Here is a 20,380-nt window from a genome sequence, read left to right on the forward strand (position 1 = left end):
GGAGTCCTTCAAGAGGCAACTTGACCTATTCTTAAGGACCAAGGACAGCATCACATTATGATTTACCAATTTCTTTTCCTTTTTTATTGTTAACATACCTAGGTTCCTGCCTGGAGGATTTGGTGATCCCCTGCTACTAGACACGGAAGCCTGTTAAGCGAAAGCTTCTTCTATTCCGTCCACAACCATTTGAACCATTTGAACCATTTGAATGTAACAAACATTAACTTTTTAAGCGGCTTTTTCACATTTTCTGCCTAAACTCGCGTATCACCGTGATATTGTAAGCAGTGTAACTCTAAGTCAGAATAACGACCGAACATTGTTACTGTTTGATATAAACCATTTATCTTTGTGAATTTACTCTTATATTTTTCTATTGACAAACCATTATATACTGTGGAATATGTAATACACGTGGATTACATTATTTTTATACCAAAAACAATTACCATGTCAATGAGAAATTTTGCTGAAGCTATTATGCTCGATGCTAAGAGAAAAAGCAGTAAAATTTATCATATTTCACTAACAAAAGGAACTATTCATTTTTGGATTTATGACCAATACCATCTAAATCTGTATGATACACAAGTATCACACAAATTGTAGGTAATGGTTACTCTAACAGATTATAAAGTTGTTTCATTGAGTTTCAGCTAGACTAACGTCGATGTAATAATCTGCTGTATTCAGTATTTTATGAATATTCAAGTGATATATATGTATCCATATGGATAAGTCGATTTCATCACTAATTCCGTTGGAGTTTTTCAAAAGACAGCATATATTCCCTGGTTTTGTACATGTACAAGTACCGTAACGGTGCACAGTACAATTCTGTGATTATGTTAGTTAATTATTATGTGTTTTAGCTAGTATTCTTCATTAAACTTATCGATTTCAGAATAAAGTTTTAAATATCTACTCGGTTTGAAGGTTATTCAGTTGCAAAAGAACTTTCAAGCGCCGTTAGTTAGATTTGTATTCTCAGTAAACACGTTTCGCAGATAGCTGGCATATGTTTAGTGTAAACGGAAAGAGTGAGTTTCTACTTTTATTTTGTTAATCGATTCATTATCCAACTAATATGAGTGAATTTTCCGTTTCAGTTTTAGATCTAAGCTATGATATGGTTCATATACCAGCGAAAATAAATTTTAAGAACTGAAGGCTTTCTGTTATAAACATTCTTCGCTAATATCCATATACTGCTGTTATCTATCTGGAATGCTAAGCAAAGTTACATACTAAATGAATAAAACTGATCCATTGTGTGTCCAGTTGTTAAAAAGTTTAATTCTATGCAGCGAAAAAGCTGCCGTAATAGCCCGTACAATTAAAAGACAAACTGGTATCTTTCAAACACTTGTTCAAGTGAAAGATTCAACTGAGGCTAATTTAAGATTCAGCGTAGATGTCAAAACTTTGGCCGATGTATTAATTCAAGAAGTTGTAAAGTACGACCTAAATTTACTTGTAAGTTATTCTCACTGATAACGCTGTATTTGATTTTGTTCCCTCTTGATACATTTTCAAACCAAAGATCAAGCAGTGAATAGCCGGACAGCCTTTTGTGAGCTAGAGATCCCAAAATTAACTAACTATTCAAAGATATACAGGGATGACTTTTCCTATAAGAATAGTGTGAATTTATTCCGATAATTAGAAGCATTTGGAAATCATATGCTAACTAAAAATACCCGAAATAGTGCAATCTAAGGCAGGTAGAACCAGATGAACACAAATTAACGTATTATTTTTGTGATTCGTAATAAGCACGTAATCAAGTACAAAGGAATCATCAGTTAGTACAAATATCGCACTTAAATAATAGTTGTTATAAAACTTGTACACTCTCCTTCAACAACACTTGCTGTGATCTTCTAAAAATGCACACGTTCGAAATGGTTTTTGCACAGCTGGGTTTTGTAAACGGAACAAGCACCTATTATCCTTTTTGTATCTTTGACATTAAAGCACTTTCTTCAGGTTATTGTAAAATAAATGCATTCATCATTACCCACGATGTATTCAGCGTTCAGTTTCGTTTCTGGTCATCCGATATCTAGCTATTATTCAAGAAAGTTGAGCAGTTACTTTATGAATTTTACTTTGATATTACTATGATAAAACTTCCCCTATTCATGATTAAATCTGTCTAAACCAGTTTGATTCGATTATGTGTCGATTAATTAATATCTAAGTTACTTACGCTTTTACGTTTGGGGAATCTATCCTCTTTCATGAAAAACTTCATAGTTAATCTATTGCACAATAATGTGGCATTCCTTACTCGGTGACATAATCAGTGTAAACGTATATTTTATTACGGTTCTCACATTTATCTTTCCACCTCTTACCTATGCCTCAGCTTGGCAGCGGAAACGCAAAGAGTATATCACAGGAGAAACTATAGAAGCGCTTGGTCGATCATGAAGGTGATGTCCAATCCATTGCAGCTTCCAATAGTGTTTGAGAAATTGTAAAAACACTGATGACATTCACCTATGGCTTAAACCAAAACACTAAGCAATACCAATGGATTTGGGTGGCATCTGCCAAGTCGATAAGTGCTCCTAAACTCATCCTGCCAAACTTTAAATTCTCTGCAAAGTAAAGACAACCGAAAATTTAAACGAACTAAAGTTTGATCAGTAATCATGAGCAGCGATAGGAAACAAAGTCGGGAAAAATTGGAGATTGGTGGCTGCAGTTTATTCAAGATGAAATTCAGATGTAACAAAGAGCTAATTGGAAGTTGTATGTTCAAGGAACAGTCTAAGCACGCAAGCCTATATAACCAAACCATACAAAACAACAGATATTACTCAGTAGCTAAGTTGAAGATTAAAGAAAGTATAGAATATGGTCTTTTCAGTGCTATGTGACTTTCCAAACTAAATTGAATGGAGCAAGATTCAAGCCTTAAGCTTGATTATTTAACGCCGAGCTCTTTGACCGTTATACTAGTGCTCCTGCATTAAATAAAACTGACAAAAAATATCGTCGCTTATCTTTCTTTTATCTACATAAGCAAAGTTTAGTTATATTACACAATTTTTATGTTTATTAGACGTTGTAACGTTATATATTGATCTTACCCAAAATTTTTGATAGAACTTTTTAGTACTATCAAAGCATTAACTTTAAAACTTTCAGTTTCCTGGATTCAATAATTCGGTGTTTGGTGAAGAAAATAATCGTTTTTCTGGTAGTTCCGGTAAAACAGTGACAATTCAACTATCTTCTAGAGAAAATCTCGCTGATCTTTTAGGTAAGAGTGTGGCTTTCTTTTTATTGCATTTTCATGAAGGTTGTGAAATGAGAAAGCATTTTTTCGTGTATTCATTATAGTTAATGATGAGCACGCATACAAAACAGATGCTACGCATCAATAAATTTTTGATGATAGCTTTTTAACCACTGACATGCCCTCATTTTAGTAATCACTGAAGTAGCTGAACGGCGAAATTCTTTGGCAAGTCAAACGCTATTTGGATTATGCTATAAAACAAACCGAAGTGCAGTAGCAGAATAATTATCGTTTACATCTAACTCAGCTGTTCACGAACAAAGTAGTAATTTGCTAGTTTTGTGCAGTTTAGACCAATTCTCACCGTGTATACTTTTATATAAAAGCCTTTAATGGTAGACATTATTTGATATTAGATTCTTATTTTCTTGTCTGACTTCTGAGCTCACATTTTATCTTTAGAATTTCAAGTTTGTACGAGCTATTTAATTTCTGGCCAGTTTATACCCTAGTTTCACTTCGGCTTGAGACGATTTAGAACAAAAAGAAAAAAAGATGACTACTTCATCTTAGAATGGTTCTTCGCAGAGGTACTTACCGGTTACTCCTCTAAAGATAGAATACTTGACTTTCAGACTTGCAATTTTTCTATATTATATGTTCATTGGGAATCTGTTTTGCACAATCTTTGAATTTAACTCTCTACTAGATGCATCACTTTAAAAATCGTAACTGCATAAACATGCTAGTAACTATTAACGGCTATTTACACCATTATATAACATTTCTTACTAAAATTTATGACTGTATAATCGGATTCATTTCTTATCTTTAACTTTTCAGTTGATGTTTTAGGCAACGATTTAGATTTTGCAAATCAATTAAGTGAAATTTGTTTTCGACCGCTAGAATCGTTTCAGACACAATTTTCAGTGTGTAATATTTGGGAAGATTTGATCTCCAATTGTAATTCACTATTTAAAATAACCGATATAAAATATTCTGATATTGGAACATTTGGTGTATGGATCGATCCAATAGGTATGTGTGATTGGATTCACTTTGCTGTTTTTACAAATTTTTCATGGAAAATCCACTTTTAGCAAGGGTTTACGAACATAAATACTGGTGTGTATGTACATTCTGCCAAGCTCCAAATAAGGCGAGATGTGTGTCTTGAATCCAACAGCCACCCAAATACCAAAACTTTTAAATAGTTCAGTTTTGTTTATGTTTATTTCTCCGGGATTTTTAAATTGCGCATTTTACAAGGCCTATTTGTTTAATAAACAGATTTATGCTACTAACTTGAAAAGGACTTAATAATGGTTCGATCAGTAGAAGAATATAACGGTTTATTTCACTTTATCATGTTTTTTTCTCATCATCTGTTTACAATCCATAATATGTAGACATCAAAAGTTATCAATTGGCCTTGTTTGATGTTAATACCTACACTTATTATCATGATCTATAAAAATTTGAAACAAATAAAGAATTAGAGTGACTCAAGTAGCACTAAGGTAGCGTTTCAGAGTATCAAGCTGAATATACGGATTCAAATCCCACATAGAGCACCAGCTCTCCAACAACGCCGAGTATACCTTGTTGACGAATGTCAGCTAGTACAAAACCTAGGTTATACATGGTTTGTTATCACTTACTTTGAACCATCTAACATCATCTGAACTAAAATAAACTAAATATCGACTACTTACGTAATCAGTTACTGTAACTGCCAGTAACTATAACCTCATCTTCTTTATTTTGTATGACTAGTGATTTTCTTCTTCAATATACGTCAACCTTCACTGTACTCTTAGGTCTTCGTCTTTTGGTTATTATTGTTTCGAACATCATTACTTCATTGACTAAATTCCGTCAGATCTTTACTGCGAATATTACTTCAGGTTATTTGCAACCAATTATTAAGATTCCATGAAACGATATGTTAAATTCATTTTATTTTACAAATCTTGATATTCTTGCTCTAATTAAATTTATCAAAGGAAAATAATGTAGGAAAATTACTTAGATTCTTGTTACACCATACTGAAACTTATACATATTAACTTCGAACCTACTTCATCTATCCATGTACTCTAATGTTCAATCTTTATTTTAATTTTAAAATATTATAGGTTATTAGTAACTAATGATAGATAGATCAAAATAAAATGTATCGTTATTTTAATTCACTAATCAACTTATTGTTTTTAATCTAAAGACTAATGAATCAATTGTTAGTTATCATAAATCAAAAGTCTTTTTTTCTAGTTTGAAAATATTTCTCTTTTTATTAGGAACATTAAAATGGACTAGAATAAAGTTTGTAGAGGTTAAGTAGGATAAAATTTCTATCACGAATTCTTTAGTTATCAATATTATTGCTTACTTACGCCTGTTATTCCCAAAGGTGCATAGCAAGCATTCCTCAAACCACTCTGACTTGAACCTTCTTTTCTAGTTCCATCCAATTCTTGTTCATTGTTCTTATATTTGTCTCCACTTCTCGGTGTAATGTGTTCTTTGATCTCCCTCTTCTCCTTTGGCCTTGAGGATTCCATGTGAAGGCTTGTCTTGTGACGTAGTTGGGTGCTTTCTTCAATGTGTGTCCTATCCACTTCCAGCACTTCTTCCTGATTTCTTCCTCCACTGGAATCTGGTTTGTTCTCTCCCACAGTTGGTTGTTGCTTATAGTGTCTGGTCAACGGATCTGAAGTACTTTGCGTAGACAACCGTTAATAAACACTTGTATCTTCTGGATGGTGGTTTTCGTAGTTCTCCAAGTTTCCACCCCATATAGTAGAACTGTTTTGACATTTGTTTTGAAACTTTTACGTTTGGTGTTGATTGACAGTTGTTTTGAGTTCCAGATGTTCTTCAGTTGTAAATATGCTGCTCTTACTTTGCCGATCCGCGCCTTCACATCTGCATCAGATCCACCGTGTTCATCAATCATGCTGCCCGGATATGTAGAGGCTTTTACATCTTCCAAATCTTCTCCGTCCAGTGTGATTCGATTGGTGCATGCTGTGTTGTATCGCAGAATATTACTTTTCCCTTTGTGTATGTTGAGACCTACTGCTGTTGAGGCTGCTGCTACACTGGTCGTCTTCTCCTGCATTTGTTGTTGTGTGTGAGATAGAAGAGCCAGATCAATATTATAATTTTTTTAAAAATGTCTTTGAAGGCTTGGCAAACGATTTGATGGGATACACTAAACTCGAACTTAAACAAAATATATTATAAAATAGTAAGGTTTAAATAAAAAGTTTTAAAGATCTGAAGAGATGTAACACTGTTTAGTCGCCTAAACTAATTAAAGTAAATATAATTTTTGATCAGTGACTGATATTTTGAACATCCGTCGTCGTAACTATTAAGTTAATGACTTATTTATTGGAACACATAAATATTGATAAAAAGGAGCATCAAACAGATATGTGCCACACAAACCATTATATTTGTGTGTGGGCTGTGATACTGCTCGGTTGCCTAAACAGAAGCAGGTGGTTTTCTTAGGGGGCCAAACTCGGAGCCTACGACCTAAAGGTCTGATCCATAAGGCAGTGGAGCATCGTAAGGAGATGGAGTCCCATGGTAGCCAGTGACCAGCGATTGGTTCATACGCCATTTATTCCTTCAGGATACTGGAACTCATGTACACCACTGATTTGGAATCAGGGTTTTCCAACTCACCTAGGTGGACTCTCCGTGTCCACTAATCCAGTTAAAGCGCCGGACATTCGCTTTCCGTCCTCTCAATTTCGTAAACACCAGTAATGCCGTGAGTAGGACTCCCCTGGCAGTGACCGTATACGCGTGGCCATATGAGAGCATTTGGAGAGGGAACACTTACTCTCCCCAACCTCAACTGTACCCGGGCATTTGGGGGCATTCAGTACCAATATTCATTTGTGTTGGTAAATATCTTAATCATTACTCTTAAATTGAAAAAAGCCTTACTGTTCATTTAATGAAACACAATGTTCTTAAAATATTAATAATTTCCATTGTGAAAATTAGAAAAACACATATCAATGAACAAAATTGTTTTCAGTTAGATTGTCATCAGTCTTCATTCTTATATACATGAATGTTTATATGAAAATATTCAACCAATCAAGACAATCTATGTATCAATGATCACAATAAAACAGATTGAATAACTAAAATTAACAGGTAAACAGTACAAAATGATAGAAAGAAGACAGATGTACTAGTAGTATTGATGAAAATAACAAAAATTCTGGGCAATAGTTCAATATAGGAAGTAGGTCAAGCTTCAATAAACAAACTGATAATAATAATAATAATAATAATAATAATAATAATAATAATAATCACAAAACATTAAAATTACATAAAAGGAAATGTGTAAATAATTACATAGTGAAGAATAGAAGCGAAAATAGGTGAAAAGTGACAAACAAATACAGGATGTGAGAAAATCAATGAAATCGTTTATTAAGTCATGTCCGACCCAGGAAGCGATAGATGAGTTACGATTTTTTTTCTGAACACATAATTTAGGGTTTTAGGTTCAGATCCCTATAGCTTCTGTTGTATGTAGGAGAACTCCATTAGGTAATGACGAACGTATACGATAGATCACTCAAAACGGTTCACTTTTATCCACCATATAACCACTGTCAATCAGGTTTGCCAAAATAGAGCTGAGTTTCTTTTTTGTGTTGCCCTTTCCAAAACAAGCTGGGAGCTTTTCAATTATTTGTTGGTTAAGTCGCCTGGTGGTAGGCCTAATATAGCTACCTATCTAGGAGCAGCTGGATTAGTAGATGCACAGTGAGGAGGCAAACTTGGGTAACTTATCCTTTTTGGTGGTGTTTTGTTCTCTGAGCTGGATGGTTTGGTCGTGGAGCTTTCATCGTTCTTCTGAACGACATCATCAGCACAAACTTCAGATAAAAGCTCAGAGAACAAAACACCACCAAAATCATCCACCTAAGCTACAAATCTTCTCCACCATCTCAACTTATCCTTTTCTTGGTTAGACATTACTGGCCTACAAGGAAATGTCAACTCAAGGTTGGCTGCGTAGAATGTCATATTAGCTGCCCTCGCTAATTTAGAATACCGGGATTATCTAAACACATCCCCGTTGATTTGTATTTTTAAGAACAGATATTTCTGTCGAGTGGTCAATATCCCCAGCTTATTTCCCGCAGATGCATGTACTTTTTTAAAAATTTCCTGTGTAACCGATCTACATCGGTGTTATTAATAAACTCCAACTCCTTCTTTATGGTATCATCTGAGATCTTTTTTCTCTGCTTATTAGATATATAATCAGACTTTCTTGTAGCGGATGAAAGTGAAACTAGAATGATGTGTACTAGCAAACAAAGTAGCTCTTTCCATATATCCTTCTACTCAACGAGCGATCAACCCATCTATTCTTACTCTACCGTTCATAAAAATTTACATTATATGTCTTATCTAGTAAAACTTTAAAATTGTACATGTCCAAGAATAGATTTTATTATAAACATGAAAACGGAACGAACTCAGATGTCCAGACGTCAATATATAGAGTAGAGTAGATGAAATACACCATCGAAAGTTATTTATTAAAGTAATCTACGTAACAGCATTCATTTAATCTCAATAGTTGAGATCATGGGTCATTTGAAGCTAGACCATTATGGAAAGCCTGGAAGCACTGAACGGCTGTTCCGTCACATCATGGGACTCCTCAGCAGTGTGCGTCTACGACCTCGCCTTAGGGGATTCGAACCCAGGACCTATCAGTCTCGCACGTGAGCGCTTAACCACTAGACCACTGAGCCGGGCGGCATCCAACGGTATTAATATCTATCTTCAAGCAATTCATGAAATTGCGCCACCGTCTACCATTGTCTTCAGTAAGTTACTATCTCACAACTGATAGTTCTGATAGGCCCTGGATTCGAATTTCGCCAGGTGTGATCGTGGGTGCGCACTGCTGATCAATGCCATACTAGGATGAAACGGCCGTCTAGTGCTTTCAGGCTTTCCATAGTCGTCTAGCTTCAATCGAATCATGATCTCAATTATTGGAATTACTACAATCTCCACAAAACCCCTTCTGATACTGTTCATTAATATCTTTATTATTATTATTATTATTATTATTATTATTATTATACTTAATTTTATTTCTATTTATACCCTTCTCATTTTTGTTTCTTTTTTCTTTGACCGTTTTTTTCTTTCTATAGACTCAACAGCTGATTATGCTCAAGATCAATTTGATAAATTTCATTTTACTTCAACTAATTCATCATCTACTCATTTATCTGGTATAGAATTAGATAATCTAAATCAAATTAATCATTTTTTGATAATCCAACAAGTTTAATACGTTTCTATCATGGTGGTCTTATTAATGTTACAATTTTATTAGGTTTATTTGATTATTCAAATGGTTTACCATTAATTGGTGTTATAAATCAACCATTCTATTTAAATAATATTATCAATTCACCTAATAATGATAATCATTTATCAACTGATGAAATAAAGTAAGATTTATAATAATAATAATAATTATTATTATTATTATTATTATTATTATTATTATTACTAATATTATTATTGTTTGATTATTGAATTATTAAAGATTCCTATTGTGAAAATTAGAACAATATATGTAAGCGAACAATTGTTTATTATTAGATCGTCATCAGGCTTTCCTTTAAAATATACGAAAATGTTAAACCAGTAATCAATAATCACAAATTCAGCTGTTCCTGTGAAGATCGCTATATCAGGTATACTACCAGGCAACTTAACCAACGAATGAGTGAACATCTACTAGCTTGGTTTATAAAGAGTCAGTCCTATCTTGGCACATCTTATTGATAACGATCATACTTACTTACTTACTTACTTACGCCTGTTACTCCTAATGGAGCGTAGAAAGCCGACCAGCATTCCTCGAACCACTTTGTTCTGGGCCTTCTTTTCTAATTCCATCCAATTCTTGTTCATTCTTCTCATATCTATCTCCATTTCTCGGCGTAATGCGTTCTTTAGTCTTCCTTTTCTCCTTTAGTTTTGAGGATTCCATGTGAGGGCTTGTCTTGTGACACAGTTGGGTGGTTTCTTCAATGTATGTCCTATCCACTTCCAGCAATTCTTCCTGATTTCTTCCTCCACTGGAATCTGGTTTGTTCTCTCCCACAGTAGGTTGTTGTTGATAGTGTCTGGTCAACGGATCTGAAGTATTTTGCGTAGACAACGTAGATAACGATCATACTGTAGATAAATCGGAAACATTTCGAGTGATCTATCGTATACCTCCATCATTTCCCAACGGAGTTCGTTCCTGTCTCCTACATATAGCTGAAGCCATTGGAATTCGTACAGATAACCTCAATTTATGTGTACAGAAGAAATTCGTAACCCTCCTACCCCTTCCATGATCAGTTGTACCTTAGCAAATGATCCTTTATTGCATTTTATTATTTATTTATTTCATTCTATTTTTGTCATCATTAACCTTATTTTCACATCCATTATTTGTCTGTAACTTTCCGCCTCTTTCCGTTTGTATTCTTCACTGTCTAATTATTTACTCACTTCTTATTACATGATGGTTTTAATGTTTTGTGATGACTATTGTAATTCTATTTACCCATGTTTGTTTGACATTCTATTTCCAATGTTTAACTGTTGATATGACTTTTGTTATTCTATTTTATTTTATTATTCTAACTACTATCAGTACACCTCTATTCCTATTATCAACTTGTACTATTACCTATTATGTGTAGAGACTTATCCTATTTCATTGTGATTATTGACCCATATTGCCTTGATTGGTTTAAAATTTTCATATAAATATTCATGTATATTAGAGGAAAACCTGATGACAATCTAATTGAAAACAATATTGTTCGCTTATATGTATTGTTCTAATGAATTATTGGTTACAATCATTGATTTTAAGCTAATTGAATGTAGATTAGATCAGCATCCGGTAACTATCAGTAATCTTATATGATTAAGTTCCTTAATATAGACAAATGATCTTATTATGATTTAGTAGATGTTTAATAGAACTTTACCACTTCATAATTCTAATGCTAAGCATTGAGTATTGTGTAAAAATGGTACATTGATTATAGTTGGTATCTAACATTTTTATCAACTGAGATGATGTTATTGCATACTAGGTAAGATATTTTCAATTGATTAAGAGTATGTTTGAAACAGAATAAAAGTGGACATTCTTTAACTTGACAATGATCTATTAAGTTACTAACAATTCATCTATATCAACTAGGCTATCTGATTATGGTCTTTGTGGAGTTTAATACATTATTCCTTTTAGTACATCTCTTGTATAATATTTAAAATAAACTGAGCCACAAGTGATATAATCTTGAAAAGAGCAAGAATAAAAACAAAGATTCTAGCAGAATAGCATGAATTCATTTTGATTTTGTCTGGTTCTCATCAGCTGCTTACAACCTGTGATATTTAAAAATCATAATTACATAATGGGTTTAAATGACTTAAATAAAAGAGTTTGGTTGGAAGTTATATTGAAGACATATTAGTATAGTATAACAAGGGTATAAATAAATTGAATAGACTGAATATTGTAAATATATATATCTTATGTAAAAGAGCATTCTTCAACATTGATTGTGACAGCAGTTCAAACGGCTAAGAACAAGTGATTAAATAATGAGTAAACATTGATAGGAATATAATGAGTAGAGCTCAGTTGAGAAAATAAGATTATTAATTTGAAAGATTCAGATTTCAGATTTGTGTAGTAAGGACAGAAGGCCTACGGCCTATGTTATTCCTTTTCTAGTATGCTTCTGTGAGTGTCCAGTTTTCTCTTGAAAGAGTCAATTGAAGGTGCGGACACCACTGCTTCAGGCAGGAGGTTCCAAGTATTGATGACTCGGTGTGAAAACCTGTATGCCACGGGTATTTTGTTCGTTCTTGGCTTTTCTACTCGCCTGCTATGTCCTCTGAGGTGTCCCGATCTAGTGGGAAGAAAGAGAGAGAATAAGTTAGGTCCGAAATCATTTCTCAGTATTCTGTACATCAATATTAGATCTCCCCTTAGTCTGCGATAGGACAGAGTAAAGAGGTTCAGTTTTTCAAGCCGCTCTTTATATGATAAACCCCGGAGTTCCGGAATTGCACGCGTAGCTGCCCTTTGTACCTTTTCTAGTATGTCTGAGTCACCTTTTAAACAGGGGCTTGCAGCCTGAACACAGTTCTCTAACTTAGTTCTCACTAAGGATGTGTATAATGTGGTGAACATGGTAGTATCAAGCTTAGTGAATGTCCTTTTTAAAGCCCAGAGGGTTCGAAACCCCTTAACTGCGACCTCCCGGCAATGGGCCGTCGTCTTAAGATCATTGCTCACTGTCACCCCTAGGTCCTTATGAGACCGGACTACGGGTAATGACACATCCCCTATGTTGTACGTATTAACCTTTGAATCCCCCAAGTGCATGTAGACACACTTTTCCGAGTTGATAGGCATTAGCCACTCTTTAGACCAGTTTATCATATTATTTAAGTCCGCCTGAAGAGTAAATGCGTCTTTGTCTCCAGTTATTACTCGCCAAATTTTTACATCGTCAGCGTATAATAACATTGGAGACTGTACTATACTTGTAAGATCATTAACGTACATTATAAAAAGTAAAGGACCTAAGACGGAACCTTGGGGTGCTCCACTAAGTACTGGTCTCCAGATGGAGCACTTGGAATTTATTCTTACCTTTTGCCTACGACCTACTAGGAAATCCTTAATCCATTTTAAAAGAGGTCCGGCAATACCAAGGTTTGCCAACTTCAATAGCAGTCTATTAGTTGGCACTTTGTCAAAAGCCTTACTGAAGTCTATGTAGACAACATCCACTGAGTTTCCGTTGTCTAGCGCATTAATCCAGAGCTCCCTAGCTATAAGGAGGTTCGTTGTACAGGATAGACCCTTTCTAAAACCATGTTGTGCCATGTTCAGCAAGTTATTGGTTTCCATAAATGCCGTTATGGTCCGTTTGATTATTCTTTCCAGTATTTTAATTACAACACTGGTGAGGCTTACGGGTCTGTAATTTGATGGAACTTGTCGTAGACCTGTTTTATGTATGGGAGTGACGATTGCGTCCTTCCAGTCCATAGGTAACACACCTTGGTCAAGTGACATTTTGAATATCACAGTCAGTGGGGCTGCGATATATTCGGCAATATGTCTCAAGATTTTAGGGTGTAGTTGAGATAAAACTCAATGACGTAATAAATGCAGGGAAGAGTTTAAAGAAAAAGAAGAAAAATTTTCTTTTTAAGATACAGCAAAGGAATATTTGTCACCAAGGTAAGGAAAGATGAATAACTATCTCTTTGTGAACACATAAGTCAGTTTGGTAACGGCTTCAGTCAACTTCAGAAGACTAGAGTTTGTCTGCTTACTAGTCACCTTAAAGAATTGCAAGATATCTACCAGATGTCCTGCATCAAGGTGATGTTTGGTGATTGTACTGTTTAGAGTCTTTCTACCTCTTGTTCTGGGACTTTTTGGAACATCTTCAAAAAATCTAAGATATTACCCTCCTTTCTGTTAGGCCAATGTAGCTGCTTTGACAGTTACACCAGAATCAGATTTATTTCATTCAGGATCTATTTTATTTTACTGGATACATTTTGCATTCATGTCTGATGAAATTATTTTTTTATTATTGTTGAATTTACGATGATTTAGAATATTTATACCTTAATGAGGATAAGTTTGATAAATCATTACATCAAAAAACACCATTGTGAAATATATCATTTTTTGTAACAGGTTGTATATCAATAATGTATGTTACATAGCAATTAACAAGAGGAATACAACATACAGATTTCATTCTATTCAACATTGTTGATATTTAGAACTAAATTTTGATCGGCTATAGTTACTATATGTGTATTCTGTGCGGATCATCCTGATATGTGTTAAGTTGAACAGATGGATCATGGCTAGCAGTGGAATCTAGGACGCTCCTTTTATCCTGTTCGAAATACGTCAGCTGGATGTGTCTGCACTTCAGTATTGATGTTTAGGATGCACGTATATCAGTAACGTCTGAATAAATAATATCTTTCATATCAACTACGAAAAAATGTTAACCCTTTCAGATAGAATTAGATAACTTTTCCCAAATTGTGTCAAATATACATCAATGAATTTTAACTTTACCAGTATATTATCTTTATCGAGAGCCAGTATTCAATCAAATATGGTAACTGAATATCTTTAATTCAAATTGAACAACTACAGTAATCCTTACACTAATTGTAGTTCATTTGTTTATTTCATCCACAGCAACTAACTAAAACTTCATAGCTACTTTTTCTTCTAATGATTTCGATAATAATTCTCTTAAATAAATTTCATTTTATGATCAGATTTAAACTCAAAAACTCTAATAGTCTATTGATTATACCGTTTTACTCAATGATGTTAAATAATGAATGAATTCGAAGGGTTCTTAATGTATGGCCTTTATTTGTTAATGATTGATACTACGTAAATAAGTGTAATGATATGTTTTCCTTTTTGTTTAATATAACTGTTATGCAAAGTTTATGAAGAATTTGTTCGTTGTAAGTAATTATTCTTACTATGATCAATATTGATTAGCATACTGTTATTTTTGAGTTGGTTAGTTCCCATGTTAACAACTAGAAATTATCTCAGGTTATTAAGTGATTGAAGATAGTCAGCAGATAGCATTCAGGAAATCAGTCAACGTTAGAATACATAAGTGATAACATTTCAAATTTTAAAAGTTAATGACATGGGTTCGAACCTCACAGTAAGCATCATTTTCCTCAAGATTGAAGATACACTTTACTGATAAGTGGCAATTAGCATGGAAACTATGTTGTACAGAATTCTTTATCGACTACTTCTAGTTATGTAAAAAAAATATATTATTATTTATCAGTCAGTTAGTTTTTGTTATAATGATTTCTTAGAATGAACTTGATTAAAATATAGTTTCCATTTTGAACTCTTTGAATTTATAAGCATAATACTCAGAACTTTCAGTTTCTTTCTGTCAACATGTTACCTTACGTTGCTCCACTGCCTTGTGGATCAGACGTTCAGGTCGAAGGCTCGAAGAGTGGCCCCCTAATAAAACCACCTGCCTCGGTCTGGGCACCCGGGCAGTATCACAGCCCTCACACATGTCGAATGGGATTTGTGTGGCGCATATGTATTTGGTGCCTCATTGTACCGATTTTTATGTGTTAAAATAAATAAGAATGTGTTACTCCTCGTGAAGGAGCATTGGGGGCGCTCACTAGCAACCAAGTAACTGACTGACAAATAATAATATATTTGTTTTACATGACTAGAAGTAGTCGATAAAGAATTCTGTACAACATAGTTTCCATGCTAATTGCCACTTATCAGTAAAGTGTATCTTCAATCTTAAGGAAAATGATGCTCACTGTGAGGTTCGAACCCATGTCATTTACTTTTAAAATTTGAGACGTCATATAATAATATCAAATTAATATTAATACCATTTAACTGATCTCAATGTATATAATATTACTTAAATTCAATTAACTTTTCATCTTTTTTTATTTTATTATTATAATTTAGTTCATTATATAATTATGGAAGAATATTTTGGGGTTTCAATATTATTGATTCTGGAAATTCTTTACCTATTACTAAATATTCAAATAATTGTTCTAAAACAGCTTTATTGAATCCTCTGGATAATTTAAATTTACCTAAATATCTACATTTTCCAGATAATTTTTTTGATGTACTTTGTCCAGATCGTGTATTCAATGAAGAGAAACCAATTTTAAAACTTGCTTGTAGTTCTGTAGAATTTAGTCGTTTGACTAATTTATTCCATAGTAAGTTTATATTTAATATCAGTGATTAGTTTTATTACAATTTTCAATAGTATTTTATTGTATACTTGGATGCAATAAGGAGCTACTACTTTCTCTACCTCAATAGTATCTTAATTAATATCAATCTTTGATGAATACTGTTATGACTTTATTTCCGGCTTTTTATCACGTGATTTATCTACTAATCAAAATATGACCTATACAATCTTCGCAACTGTGCCAAACCAATGACGTTCGACCGGTATGGGCAGCCTAGCGTCCTTATTGGTCCGATGTCCGCCTAGCCCGTCCACTTGAGTCCAGAACAGCAATACCAGCTTCCATTATGCGAATCGAATCGAATCATTTATTTCAGACATACTGGGTTTGTATATCAATCAAACAGACCGCAACGCACCATAAAATAGAAAACAACATTTGTACACAATAAAGCCAAAAAGCGGCTGTGAACGTGGGAGGCAGTAGTCAATAAACTGAACATAACTTAAGAACAGTAAATCGTACAATAATAAATTATAGGTCAAACAAAATAAAGCTTATAATAAGAGAAATATAAATATACATAATCTAATTATTGAATAGTTATACCATAAGAATGTATAGATAATATTAATCAATTAATATGTCTTAGAAGTTACTCGTGATTTAATCTTCGCTCGGATATAACAAATACAACCTACAGATTTATTTGTTGTTTATAGTGTACTTACTTACTTATTTACGCCTGTTACTCCACGTCGAGGAGAAAAGGTCGCCAACCAGAACTGTCCATTTAACCCTGTCCTAAACAATACTTTCCACTTCTTTCCAGTTGTTATTCGTCCTTTTCATATCTGCTTCTATTTCCCGACGTAATGTGTTCTTTAGTCTTTCGCTTTTCCGCTTCCCTTCAGGATTTCAACTTAGGGCTTGCCTTGTGATGCATGTGGACACTTACATGTATATATAATATTTTCAATTACTTGTATATTTAGGAATCGTATAATCAAGATGCCATTCATTTTAAAAAGGATGAAATAATGATAATATTTGGACTCTAATTGTTTCCTTATCTATAAGAACTTTCGTCTAAATCTGAACGAATAGGTTCATAGTAGTTGGGTACTGAGTTAATGTCTTGGTACGGCCGAGAGTGGGGAGAGTCCACTCTCCCTCTCGTAATGCCCTAACATGACCACGCGTATATAGCCTCTGCCAGCGAAGTCCTACCCACTGCCTTCTCGTGGCACTACTGTTGTTTACAAAATTGAGAGGACGAAAAGTGAATGTCCGGCGCATTAACCGGGTTGATGGACATGGGGAGTCCACCTAGAGGAGTTGGAAAACCCTGACTCCAAACCGATGCTCTACATGGGCTCCAGTATCCTGCGGGAACGAATGGCGTATGAACCAATTGTTGGCCACCGGCTTCCATGGGACTGCATCTCCTCACGATGTTCCACTGCCTTGTGGATCAAACCTTCAGGTCGAAGGCTCGGGGAGTGGCCCCCTAAGAAAACCACGTGCTTCGGTCTGGGCATCCGAGCAGTATCACAGCCCTCACACATATCGAATGAGATTTGTGTGGCGCATAAGACATTGAGACAAATTATATTTGTAAATTCTTAGTGATTGAATTTTATGTAAATCTAATGTTTTGCTCGGTGATCTGGTTCAAGTATTTTCAAGAAAATATAATCAAACATCAAAATTATCGAATATATCTAGGTACATGTTTCTCCGGTCCATTATATGCTATCATGTTAAAAATATTAAAAGTAAGAATTTTCTACAGTGCGTGCATATGAGATATCTGGTGTGTAGAGATATGTTAAGATAATAGTTGTATGTATGTGTGTTTGGATCTGAGGTAAGTTTTAAAAAAATTCTCATTGAATATATATATATATATCGCCTCTGATGCTCAAGACTCTAAAATTTAAACTAAGACCATCTCTATGGTTTTCTCTATAACCAAAAAACTGCAGCTCTTTTAGATTTCATGGGCTACCAAAATTCACTAAACGGATGTTCCATTATAAACAGTGGTTGATTATACTAATTCATCTACATTCAGTCTTATTAAATATCTATCTAATATTCTTAAACCATATGAAATCATAATTAAATTCGGAATAAAAAATTCTAGTGAATTCAACGACATTATCACTACTGTTCATATGGAAGAAAATGAGCTGATGTCAACCTTTTTTATGTTTGTTCTTTGTTCATTAATGTTCCTGTTAGGAAGACTTTAAATATTGTATATAATCTCTTAAGTTTTGAAACTGAACTAAAGTAACAATACTCATTAATTCCCTCAGACATAACTAAAACTGTAGATCTATGCTTACGTTCCACCTACTTTTTTAGTTTTCGACGATGTGGTGTCGGTTATTATGTTAAGCCCATATACCTTATTCTATGTTTCGGACAGGCCATTTCATTCATTCTACTTGAGTCACATTCTGACCTTTTTATTTATTCGCTTATCAATCTTGACTGTTTTTATATGAGCGCGTAGGTGTGTGTACATTTCTTATCCCATTACTCATCACATGTCTGTAGCTATAGGTATTGATTAACGCTTGGTTAAATGGGAGTTGGCTTACCCTCCATCTCCACTCTGCGTCGTTCCTCTTCTCTCTATTCCACTCGCCTTATATACAAAATATATGTATTCACAAGTCCATTCTCGTTATTCGACTTATTTAATTCCGTTATTGACTAACGCGATTTAAGTTGATGATTATATACGAAGATAGGCGATATATATATATTCCAATAACAATCATCATTACAATCTCCATGCTGTCAGATCCACGGGCCACTAAAGTGGAAAGCCCTTTCGACAACGTCGTTTGATCTAAATGAGGACAAAATTACGGGCCCCACAAGGAGACTTATACAGACAAACAGATGTGGTTATGGAATCACCTAGTTCTCTAATTGTTGAAGAAGTTACACAATCCATTATGGATATTATTTGTAATGAATAACCCAACAATAAAACTCTTCTATTATATCCTCATATTAATTCAATGTTCAATGTTTTATTTATATTGTTTCCATTTATTATCATTCTTACTATTATTATTGTTTAGACTATAAAGATGCTAATCAAGATTTAGTCAATGTTGTGTTTTTGTCATCATCCGGAGCTGGTTTTAAGCAATTATGTGTAATATTAGATCAAGTGGACGCATTTATTTTAATGGAAGTAAGTAGTTCTAATCACATTTTCATAATTTACTCTTGTCTTTCATCATAATGTCCTACAATAGTCGATTAGTTGGTTAGTGATTAGAGAAGTAGAACGTGACATTTATGTACATCGATTTAAGTTTCTACATCACATCAACATTGTGAGATGAATTTTTTCAAGACAAATTCCAAAGTAGTAGAGGGAGTAACAGCGTTAGCGTTTATAAAAAACATTGGGCATAGACAATGTAATTCAACAAGAAAGGGTTGATTTATGAAATAAAAATTGCAAAATATTTTTAAGACCTAATAGAAGACAAAGACAGAATCCATCTGCTCACTTGTGACTGATTATGAACCACATCACTCAACGTCTCGAACCACTGGCTACAACAATCTTCAGGTTCGCACTTACGAATACGTCTTAGTTCGGTAGTTAAGGACCTTGTGTAGCGATAGCACATTCTGTTTTCTCCACCTCTGGTTTCCTTCAAACTAACTTCTATATCATCTGTCACTACATGTTAAAAGTATTAGATATATACGGCGCTTTAAGGATATGATGTGAATGAACAATTAGCGGGATTATTTGGACGATTACTTTCAACTGATAAACAGTAATGATAACTGGTTGCTTCGATCTCATTGGTAAAATAGGATATTTAGAACAAAAGCTACGTCTTCAGTTTGTGATGGACGAGTTCACATTAGAGAAAGAAAAATTAGACCAGCGTCTTTTTTGAGTGTAGAGATAACATTCATGCTTCTAGCGTCAAATACCCAATAGACTAGCAATATTTTAGGAATAATAGGAAATCATTCCAAACTTCTCCAATTCATGACACACGATGGGTGGTCTATACCGATGCACATTTTCATAATAAACAATGAATAAGTTTGACAAATCAATCGCTTCATTTATCATGAAAGCTATATCACATTTCATTGTTTGTCTATCAAAAACTCTTGATACAGAGACAAAATACAAGTTTTGTTTTGTATCAGACTACCAGTTTTTGATTAAAGAATGTTTAT

General features: G+C 34.0%; 1 protein-coding gene across 1 annotated transcript in view; it reads left to right on the top strand.

Moving 5' to 3' along the window:
• The first annotated feature begins 217 nt into the window (after nt 1-217).
• INPP1 (Inositol polyphosphate 1-phosphatase) overlaps nt 218-20,380 on the top strand; it is a 31,246-nt gene continuing 11,083 nt past the window's right edge. The window contains exons 1-7 of the mRNA XM_051210010.1: nt 218-612; nt 1,113-1,479; nt 3,163-3,277; nt 4,100-4,297; nt 9,481-9,783; nt 15,897-16,162; nt 19,246-19,361. Coding sequence (XP_051075496.1) covers nt 1,255-1,479; nt 3,163-3,277; nt 4,100-4,297; nt 9,481-9,620 — 678 coding nt within the window. The 5' untranslated portion in view covers nt 218-612; nt 1,113-1,254 and the 3' untranslated portion in view covers nt 9,621-9,783; nt 15,897-16,162; nt 19,246-19,361. The remainder of the gene's footprint in view (nt 613-1,112; nt 1,480-3,162; nt 3,278-4,099; nt 4,298-9,480; nt 9,784-15,896; nt 16,163-19,245; nt 19,362-20,380) is intronic.

Source organism: Schistosoma haematobium, chromosome 1, assembly GCF_000699445.3.
Source record: "Schistosoma haematobium chromosome 1, whole genome shotgun sequence".
Classification (NCBI taxonomy): Eukaryota; Metazoa; Platyhelminthes; class Trematoda; order Strigeidida; family Schistosomatidae; genus Schistosoma; species Schistosoma haematobium.